Source organism: Mustela lutreola, chromosome 1 (genome assembly GCF_030435805.1).
Source record: "Mustela lutreola isolate mMusLut2 chromosome 1, mMusLut2.pri, whole genome shotgun sequence".
In the NCBI taxonomy this organism is placed as follows: Eukaryota; Metazoa; Chordata; class Mammalia; order Carnivora; family Mustelidae; genus Mustela; species Mustela lutreola.
In genome coordinates this window covers 176,251,387-176,262,160 of record NC_081290.1, presented here as the reverse complement: position 1 = coordinate 176,262,160, position 10,774 = coordinate 176,251,387, and the positions used below count along the sequence as shown (strand labels likewise).

At 52.4% G+C, this 10,774-nt stretch overlaps 1 protein-coding gene across 1 annotated transcript; it reads left to right on the top strand.

Moving 5' to 3' along the window:
- The first annotated feature begins 2,080 nt into the window (after positions 1 to 2,080).
- On the top strand, positions 2,081 to 9,287 carry LOC131834650 (interstitial collagenase-like). The gene is made up of 10 exons (XM_059179321.1): positions 2,081 to 2,260; positions 2,703 to 2,947; positions 3,038 to 3,186; positions 3,426 to 3,551; positions 4,216 to 4,371; positions 4,485 to 4,602; positions 6,290 to 6,423; positions 7,820 to 7,982; positions 8,479 to 8,582; positions 8,763 to 9,287. Exons 1-10 carry the CDS (start codon positions 2,144 to 2,146, stop codon positions 8,861 to 8,863), a joined length of 1,413 nt encoding a protein of 470 aa, XP_059035304.1. The 5' UTR covers positions 2,081 to 2,143; the 3' UTR covers positions 8,864 to 9,287.
- Positions 9,288 to 10,774: the final 1,487 nt, after the last annotated feature.

Genomic DNA, 10,774 nt, shown 5'->3' with positions numbered 1-10,774 from the left:
CCTGGCCCGCGGGCGACCTCTCTCTCTCTGTTCGCATCTTTTCTTCTGGGAGTAGGGCTGCTGGGCCGGACGCCGGGTTCCCGCGTTTCACTGCACGGACATGGGACAGTGGGGGCCTCGCCGGAGGACAGGGGACGGGGGACCCCGTGGGCGGGAGGGAGGCAGGACGCTCAGGCCCCATTTCCCACTTTCCAGAGGGCACTTCTGCTCTCATCAGCTTACGGGTTGGCTTCCCAAAAGGGATTTCGTTTGTGGACAAACAAAATGTTTGTTTGAAGGACATGAGGGTCCGCAAACATTGGAGGACGCGCCGACCACAGTCTGTGCAGAGCCCTACCCCGCGGGACGTCAGAAGAGCCTCTGCCCCGGGCTCCGTTGTAATTCCGGGCCCAGCCCCCGACGCTCACATGCCCTCGAGCTACCGCGGGCACCTGGCTTCCCACCGCCCCCTGGAGCGGCGTGCAGCCTCCTCACACCGGCCAGACTCCCCAAGCAAGAGTCAGGGCGTGTCTGCTACCCCTTGACTTTAACTGCGAGCTCTAGCGTGGAGGGGCTCTGGCAGGATTTCCGTGGCCTGCACTGAAGTCAGTTCAGTCGCTGGTGCCCTGAGGTCCCCGTCCCACTGTACCACTCGCTCCCGCGGATGCGGGGGGCAAGGAGAGGGCACCAGCCTCCTGAGAATTTCTTCCAGTTCCTCTTACTGTCTCTAACTCATGAGTTGCTCCACATTGATGAGGAAGTTGCGGTCAGACAATTAAGGAGGAAATGAGCCCTTCCACACCAATCCAAAATACACTGAAGCAACATTTATGGACAAGACGTGGTGCTTTGTGTGGCAAGGAGAACGGAAGTCGGAAGCTGGCGAGGTGAGAAAGTTTGACAGGTGGGAAGGCGGGGGGCCCGGCAGCTGCTGGCGGGGAGGCAAGTGGTGCGGACTTTACATCTCATTCAACACTTTCTAGGCAGGAGGGTTGGGCATGAGTAGAGGAAGCCACAGATTTCCATCATCTTTTCTCACCACTGGTAGAAAGGTCACCCCCAAAAAACACTCTAATATGACACAGGGATACAGAAAGGCACAGTTTTCATTTCATAGTCATAAATTTATTTTGACATGCATGGAAAATAATAAGCCACTAAACCCTGATGTTACAGATAGGAGAGCCTCTAACGAGGCAAAACTTGGGGCACCCAGGTGGCTCTGTCATTAAGCGTCTGCCTTTGGCTCCGGTCATGATCCCAGGGTCCTGGGATCGAGCCCTGACTAGGGCTCCTTGCTCAGCGGGGAGCCTGCTTCTCCCACTCCCTCTGTTGCTCTCCCTGCTTCTGCTCTCTCTCTGTCAGATAAAGAAATAAAATCTTTAAGAAAAATAAGACAGCAGACTCCCAATAAGACAATAAGACTTGGTGGGCCACCAGCCCCAGCCTCCCCTGGTACGTTCCGACGGGTTTCAGAGAAGGATCCTGTGTGTCCCATGATGCCAGTGTGCAGGGTCTACGCAGGGTGTGAATTACCACATGTCCCACTTGTGGGCAGGGGTTTCTCAACCAAGGTCTTCACCCCTGGGGCTGAATAAAGGTAGAGAGCAACTGTGGGACCCTGGAGAAGGTGTTCCGGGAGACTTAGCAGAGGAGGCCGGGATAACCACCCCACGGCAAGCACCTGCAGGGCTGCGGACTTGGGCAGTGCGGGCCCTGAACAACCACACAACACAGCCACAGGTCAGCCCCTCTGCCCTCTGCCTGGGGATCAGGGGCTGGGGGCCACCCGGCGCACCTCACGGCCAGCAGGATCAAGGGGCAAAGCCTCCATTTCCAAGTGCTCCTGGAGCCCTCTACACGATGCCCAACAGGGTAGAAAGGGACTGAGGCAAACAACTGTCTTGTGCCTCCTTCCCACACGTCCTGTTTGGTATTAATCATAAGATTGCAACACCAAGAGAATCTAAATAATCTGCAGGCGTCACCGTTTCTGATAATCGCGAGAGCTATTCATCGCTAATCAAAGAGGATATTATGGAGCATGAGTCAGCCAGCCTCGGGCTTTCTGGAAGCACCGAACTGTATATAAAGAGGGAGCTTCCTCGTCGAGGTGCTGGAACTGCAGGTGGGGAGCCTCACAGTTCTCCAGCGGGGCAGGAGCATGAAGGCCAGCATGCCCAGCCTCCCTCTGCTGCTGCTGCTGCTCTGGGGCGTGGGGTCCCACGGCTTCCCCGCCACGACCTCGGGAGCACAAGAGCAGGACACGGAGCTGGTTCAGGTAAAAGCAGAATTTCACACAGCACAAAGGCAGGAGCCTTTATTTGCATTTTTGCTCAGTGGTACAGAGTAGCAGTCATAGTGTAAAGGATTTTACAGAAGGGTGGATTTCTTCCAAAGAGAAATTTTTGGTAGAAAGGGCTCTTTCCCCAAAACTCTGTCCAGCCATGCACAGGGTCTCCTCTTCTCTTTCCAGCTGGAGGTGAGTGGGGGCTAAGGGACGTATGCAGATGTCCCCATGAACTGTCATTCGGACTGCGTGCTCCCTAGTGCCAGGGAGATTTCTACTGGGGACTCGTCTCCACCCATCAGGATTTCCACCATGAAATCGAAACACGGTCTTTAGAAGTGGTTCTCCGCTGTAGCTAGGGCTTCTTACTGCCAGTCTTGAGAAATGAGAAAGAGTTCTCATCCAGCATTTCAATAATTTTATCTTTCATCAGAAATACCTGGAAAACTACTACAACCTGAAGAGTGATGGGAAGCAAATCCCAAGGCAGAGGAACAGCAGTCTGGTGGCCGAGAAGCTGAAGCAGATGCAGGCATTCTTTGGGCTGAAGGTGACGGGGAAGGTGGACGCCGACACCCTGGCTTTGATGAGGCAGCCCCGATGTGGGGTGCCTGACGTGGCTCCGTACGCCCTCGGTGAGAGGACCCTCCGCTGGGAGCACACCCACCTGACCTACAGGTAAACAGACGGGCACCAGAGCGAGGGCGCCGTCTCCCAGCAGAGCCATGAGCCATGAGTCCTTATGTCTCTTTTTTATTCCATTTTAAGGATTGAAAACTACACACCAGATTTGTCAAGAGCAGACGTGGACAGTGCCATTGACAGAGCCTTTCAGCTCTGGAGTAATGTCTCACCCCTGACCTTCACCAGGGTCTTGGAGGGCCAAGCGGACATAATGATATCCTTTGTCAGGGGAGGTAAGCGCTTCTGGCCGCACAGCAGCACTCTCACCCTAAGTCCCACGTGCCCCACACCCCTTCATCTTTGCGGCTGGAGTTGCTGGTTCAGAAGTGGTGTTGACTTTGTAGGCTTAAGGAGGGAAACGAGATCCCATCTGGTGGAAGTCTGTTGTCCTCTCAGCCGGCCAGTGCTTTCTCTCCTGGGTTAGCCTGACTGGGAACCAAGAAGGACGTGTCTCGCATTCTGTTTCTGGCAGATCACTATGACAATTCTCCCTTTGACGGACCCGACGGAATCCTCGCTCACGCTTTCCCACCAGGCCCGAATCTTGGAGGAGATGCTCACTTTGATGAAGACGAAAGCTGGACCAAGGATTACAGAAGTGAGTCGACTCGTCTGGCCTCTCCCGATCTCCCCCTCCCTTCTCGCTCCATGGGAATCCTGTTTGGCTTAACGGAAAGAACGCATTTGTAAAGGAGGCATTTTCTACTGCCGCTTACGAAATGAATGATACATGTGACAACCGGAAGAGAAGGCTGGTTTTGTTAGTAATGTCATCTTGTTGGCTGCCAACAGCCTGCTCCAAAATTTCTGTTAAGACAATGTTGAAAATCTTAATGTTTTTCTTGTGGGCATCTACAATAGAATCATTTTTTTATTAGAAGGATGTGCCACAATTTAACAGTGTTAGTAGGAGTATGTGAAAATTAAGGGAGGAGAGATTGTATTTTCCGAAATTTCTAGCATAGGCATGTATGAGTTTGTAGATAGGAAGAAAAAATCGTTGCCAGAACTCCACTGCGTCTCCGTGAGCTAGTACTCAGGAACGCATCCAAGACCGGTCTGCGCGCGACGCAGAATCGGCCGAGCTTACTTTCTCATTGTATCAGTGCACACACAGAGCTTGGGTTTTAGCCTGTGTCTTCCCTGTCAATAACAGCCTCCAGTCCTCCCCCCTTGGGGAAAGGCTTTCTAGCTCTTTCATGCCAGGTCCCTCAACGGAGAACACTGCGAACAGTCATTAATGGCTTTATTGGACCTTTTAGATTACAACCTCTATCGCGTGGCCGCTCATGAGTTGGGTCATTCCCTTGGACTTTCTCATTCTACTGATATCGGGGCTCTGATGTACCCCAACTACATGTACGAAGACCATGTCCAGCTGTCTCAGGATGACATCAATGCCATCCAGGCCATATATGGTGAGTGGACAGAAAACTAGGGATGAGGGGCCGTTAGAACAGCTGTTGGCTGCCTCCTTTAAGAAGCTGTGCGAGACCAGGCAGAACTAACCCCATGTCTCTTTTTCTTTTAGGACCTTCTCCCAATCCCGTCCAGCCAACAGGCCCCCAGACACCACAAGTGTGTGACAGTAACCTAGTCTTCGATGCTATCTCTACGGTTCGGGGAGAACTGATGTTCTTTAAAGACAGGTAGGACATCCCTGTGCCTTGTGCTTGTGACAACACGGCTCTCACGGCCATGGGCGCACACATAGTGTTCATCCTGCACTTTCATGTACGTACAGTTAGAATTACAAGGAACTGCAAGCAGTTACACACACCAGCACAGAGCGATGAGCTCGTAACAGCCTTTCCCCGCATGTACTCTGTTGTTCGGTTCTCAGACAAAAATACCACTGAAGTAGAAAATTCAGTGGATAGAGTCCCGTTTCACAGATCAGTAAAGTAAAGCAGGGAGAAGGAAAGAGATCCTTTCAGGGCACAGAGTTCTCTGGTGACGGAGCAGTAGCTGCTCTGACTCCCACCCCGAGCTCTCCTCGCCAACGCCGCTCTTCACGATGAACCGTGAATGCAGGAGGGTCCTTCTCAGGAGAAACAGCCCGTGATGCTGAGCAGGGCCATGCAGCCGCTCTGTCCCACTGAAGATGCCCCCAGCCCAAGCCCGTGACCTGCAGAGACCTAGAGAAGGGGAGGAGCCACCGTGGGGAAAACCTCCAGGAGTTCACGAGGACCCTCCCGCGAGCACATACGGGTGGTCCCCGCAGGCTTCTCTCACCACAGGAGAGTTCTGGCGCCCCCTCCGCAGCGTGGGGGCTCAAAGATGCCAGGATCACCTCACATGCAAGGCCCAGGCCTGCTGCCTGTGCCACCCTGATTCCTAAAGGACCGTGTGCAGGAATAGTAGGTCCTTTTCTGGAAGATGCTGTCCCTGGGATGGGGACAGAGGCCGGGCCGGCGCGTCAGCACAGAGAAAGGAGGGGGTTCGGATTGGCTCAACGTCTTAGCTGCTGTTCCTGGGGTCTGGTCCGCACAGTTTGGTCACTCTGGTCAGACCCACGCGAGAGTAGAAGGCGTTGGTTCCAGATGCTTGCCATCCTCCCCCTACGAAGGAAAAGGCTGGGTGCAAACCCTAGCAGCTGCGGCTCAGAGCTGGGCAGGGGCTACCGAAAGAGTGGGTCTGAAAGGAAAGGTTTTGGTAGGGCAGGACATGCCTCTCAAAGCAAGGACTCAAGAGATTTCTGCAAGGAACAGACACAGGCCTAGGATTCTCAGGAACTGAAAGGACACTGAGCATCCATGTGTGACCACGTCCTGAAGCCGTGGGAGGCTAGAGACCGCAACAGCCTTGCCCAGGGTATCCCAGCAGTCGAGGTGGGATCAGAGCTGCCCAGCAGGTTCCACCGGCGGGGGCCTTGGTGTCCCCCGTGGACTGTAGGTCCAACCGGAGGAGGAGGAACAGAGTGGCTGCCAACTCTGGGTCTAAAATTAACCTTTGCCTCTATCTTATCACAAACGTGGCCGTAAACAGCTCCTTCCCCTCGCCGCCCTTGATCTCTCATCGGTGAGGTGAGAGGGCCAGGCTCTCAGGTCGGGGGGTAGAAGGTGCAAGGGAGAGGCCCTGCTGCCCCGTCTGCACGGGGTGTCGGCCACCCGCGGTGGGCTGCGGCGCGGGTGTCCGGCTCCGGCTCCAGACGCCGCCAAAGCCAGCGGTTTCACTGCGGAATTCACGCGCCGCCCGTCCCTTTGTACTGATTCGCTACATGTGACTGTTCATGCTCTCGAGGTTGGCTGGGCCGTCGTGCTTGCTAAAGGTCAGCCCCCCCCCCACCCCCGCATCCAGGAGATCAAAACCTTTGCCGTTTTTTTTCTACATCAGGTTCTACATGCGCCAAAACCCCTTCTACCCGGAAGTTGAGCTCAATTTCATTTCTACTTTCTGGCCAGAGCTGCCGAGTGGGCTTCAGGCTGCTTATGAATTCTCTGAGAGAGATGAGATCCGGTTTTTCAAAGGTAACGCTTCCCCCAGGGGTCCCGTTTCTGTGGATTCCCATTTTGGGGCTGAGAAATGAGTGAGCTCTGGCCGCTTTCTCTCGGTGGCCTTTGGAAAATCTGACGCTCTCACTTCCCACACCGATGGGAGTCCAGTCCCTTACCTAAGCATTACCCCGTGCATTTCTGAGTCATTTTAGATAGAAAGTGTATCTGTGGGTGCTCTGCGGGGCCACGAACCTGGCTTAGGAAAGTGTTTTCTCTGCAAACTACTTACATACCCCCCCTGGGACCCACAGAATAGAGCAGATGACACAGAAGCATTGGAGTGTCCAGATTTCCTGGAGTCTATTTTCATACCAGTGGGTCTCCTGAGGGAGGGAGAGCCAGCTGTCAAAGTAGGGTCCTCAGACCAGCAGCATCGACAACCCCGGCGGGGGTCTGTTAGAGACCCAGACTCTCACTTAGCACAATGTGCTCAAGGGCCATCCACAAGATCGGCTCCCACTCCAGACCTTCCAGAATTCTAACAAGATTCCCAGGCAATTTGTACGTTAAAATACGACGAGCCCTACCGTGATCAAGTGGGACAGACTTTTCTTATTCCATCAGAATGAAAATAATGATGGGCTCTTGGCTTGGAAGACACTGTGCCAAACGCCGGTACTTCTGCAGACAGATGTCTGGCCTTGTACACACGAGCATTCGAGTGCTTGACCCTGCCGAAGGACTGACTGCGCTTTGGACGGGGAGAAAATATTGACACAGGCTTTCTGGCCCTTCTATCACAAAGTTAAACAGGATTTTAGAGGCACAAAATTTCAAGCCGCTTTCTCATAAGGGGCAAATGAGTGTATTTGTGCCGTGAGGATCATCCCGGCTTCAAGGTCTAAGACCCATTTTATGTGACGTGGGCTATTGAGTATGAACACACAGATCTGGAGCCAGCAACCACTGGCTATTTGGTGCCGTATTCTAGTGAGACACGGTGGTTCTTATTTACAGAGGTTGCATGTCGTTACAGCCTGTGAGTCATTACGACCCCCTGGCCTTTGGGAAACCACTGGTGTGACTGTGCCCAGCCCTAGGCTGCCAGAGCAGGGAGCCCCGTATCGCCACCGGATGCAGCACGGGCAAGAATGTGGTCGAGGCCGCAACTGGCTTTGGGAAGACACTCTCAGCCCCACAGGCCAGTCGCCCTCCAAGCTCACTGCAGATTCAAATGATGTAGGAAACTTCAAAGTGTATATAAATTTAAGTGATCTGGTATATGATACTGGCATCGGTATCTTTAAGAATCTCTCTAGACAGTCTTATGTGCGGCCAGGACGCTGGAGTGGGCTCGCTGTCTTCTGTTGTCCAGGACAAGTGTTTCCATCCTTTGTTTTTTGTTTTTTTTTTTTTTTTTGATTGGCAGGTAATCAGTACTGGGCCGTTCAGGGACAGGAAATGCTGTACGGATACCCCAAGGACATCTACCAATCCTTCGGCTTCCCTCAAACCGTGAAGAACATCGATGCTGCTGTTTCTGATGAAGAAACCGGGAAAACCTACTTCTTTGTTGCTAACAAATACTGGAGGTAAAGATTGAGCATAGAACATGTTTGCGCAGCACCTCTTTCTAGCTAGAGAGAACCTTCTAGATCGAACCATAGCCAAATGAGTCTCCGACGGCCCAGCAGTCCAGCCGCCAAGTCTGTGGCTGGCGACCGTTACGCAGCCCCTGCAGTGGGGATGCAGTGAACACGTGGGGCTGAATTTGGAAAAGGACAGCTGAGGAGGGGCGTCTACCTTCACAGAGCCCCTTCTGCCAACAGGAGTGTATCTTTCACCGCAGTTTACCTTAGCAGGACAATGGGCGGCACCTCCTGGAGGATTAGAATTAGTTGTTGGCATTGACACGGACTTTAAAGTTCTGCTCTTCACCCAGCGTCCTACCTCCCCCTCCCCCATACTAGACAAGATCTATGGGGTTGAAAGTTCCTCTAAGAGTCCCGCTACCAAAGTCCCCGTAATGCCTTTGAGAAGTCTACACACTTAGCACGTTCTGACATTTTCAATCACTGTTTTGACCAGGTATGACGAGTATAAGCGTTCCATGGACGCAGGTTACCCCAGAGCGATCGCAGCTGACTTTCCTGGCATTGGCCATAAAGTTGATGCTGCGTTCCAGAAACACGGTAAGTAAATGTGTCTATTTCTTTCCTCCACCTCGCTGTCACAGAACAGTGTCAACGCAGTTATTTGGAAGAGCGAGGGCCCAAAATATTTGTCCTCACAGATGGCAGGATTTTTCCAGAATTCAGGTCCCACCTGAAATCATGTGGGTAGAGTAGTGAGTCTCGTCTGCTTATTTCTAGGGTTCCTCTACATCGTGCATGGGACGACACAGTACCAATTCGATCTTCGGACCCAGAGGATTCTGAGTATCGACAGAGTTAATAGTTGGTTCCACTGCTAACGGAGATGACTGACTGTCGCCCCAGAGAAATACACGTCAAGAGCCCAAGGAGGCGTCTTCCTGAAGAGTCATTTGCTTACATAAAATCAGAGCTATTAAGTGTTTCATCCCAATACCTCCTTTTGCACTTACTCTTTACGCCTAGGAGTGCGACGTGACACACACTCCTGTAACTCAGCCCCACAGCTGAGCTAAGAACGGTCGGGCTTTACGGCTTGTGGATTCAAATGGACCAGTTTTGCAAAGAAAAAAAAAAAAGCTTTTCCAAAGTATAGGACCCTGACATTGACCCTGGAGTGCAGCTCTTCAAGACAGCAGACCAGAGCAGAAATAGCTCCTGAACACAGAAGCAGCCACTAGACCATCCTCATATGCAAGGAACAACTTTGATTACAGAAAATAAAGCACTTGTGTTTCAAATAAAGCCTTCCGTGTCGTTACTGTTTAATATACTTTCTAGTACATTTATTACATGATTATTTCCTGATGATAAAGACATACTTCCAAAGATTAGCATTCAAATTTGAAGTGGGAATAGACAAATACGTAGAATATTCACATGGGGAGCTAGGATATGCAAAAAGTTGGACTATTCCCCTATTTTCATGGAATTTACATCCTGTAGAAGAGGTTAAAACCTACTTCCTGGGTCCCGTGTAAAGATTCCAAAATTGGCTATTGGTAGATACTTCTCCCTCTGAGCACGTTGGGGGCTCTGCTGTCCTGGGGTCCCACTCCCTGCCATTGTGGAGGAGAGGGGACTAGGGCATGGTGGGGGACCCGTATCGCCCCAGATGGAAACATGCAACCACTGGTGCAAACTTCTCTGGCGGCCCCACCTTGCCATGGGGATCGCAGAAGCCCAGAGGGAGCTTCCACGAGATGGAAGAAACCAGAATTCTCAGGCCACCACTCAAGACAATTACTCTGAACCTCAGTAGAGTTTGCTTAAGAAGTAAACTGTGGTGGTTCTAGACCACTAAGAGTCTGGATTTTGTTAAGGCCACACAACCTAGTTTTTCTTTATGGAGGTTTTCATGCCTTGTCTGGGGGAATGTTAATGTCAGCGGGGTCCCCAGTAGTAGCTCAGCCCATGGGGTGGGGGGGCGTGTTCATGGTGTGTGCGGAATTTCCTAATACGAATATTATAAGGTACTCACGGTTCCGAGGCAAGCAGCTCTTGACTCAAGAATTTGGAAAGACGTGTCACCTCTCCTTTGGCCAAGTCTCCCCTCTTCTAATGAACATTTTGATACTGAAGTGTACGTCGCATAAGTACAGAGAAATGTGCAGATGTCAATCACTAAGTCCTGTCACTGAGTTATGACAACGTGAACAGCCCATGTAACTCTCCCCCAGGATGAAGGAGTGCAGCATCGCCTCGAGATCCCGCTCAACACTCTCTGCCTAGCCCATGAGACTCAGAGCCTGAAACAGGAATACCTCAGTGGGGCCATTGGGGGCGGGGGGTTCTCAGGAGAAGATTGGCAAAACATTCTAGAGCATTCTGCAGCTAAAGAATGCGGTCCCAGATGGCTCCAATCCCATGAGCAAGGGCTCTGGAGCGAATCCTGCATCATGGTCGGCCCTACCAGAAGGCATGGGGCCAGGCGTCTGTACCTCAGGGTGGATCCATCCTCAGCTGAGGTCCGGTCTGGGGGAGAGGCAGAGCTCCCGGGCAATATGGCTCCCACTGGACAAAGAAACGGGATAAGTGGGAACAGCAAGCCACCGCCAGAGCCCCCCAGAGTAGCAGGAGAGTGCGTGGGCTGGTGCTGACGGAGGCTGGAGACGCAGCCAGCCACGTTCTCTACCCGTTCTCTGTTCCCCAGAGGCAACCGGCACACTGACTTTGAACCTCTGAGATGAAACCTACCTATTCTGGAACTGAACGAGATCAGGTTTATATCC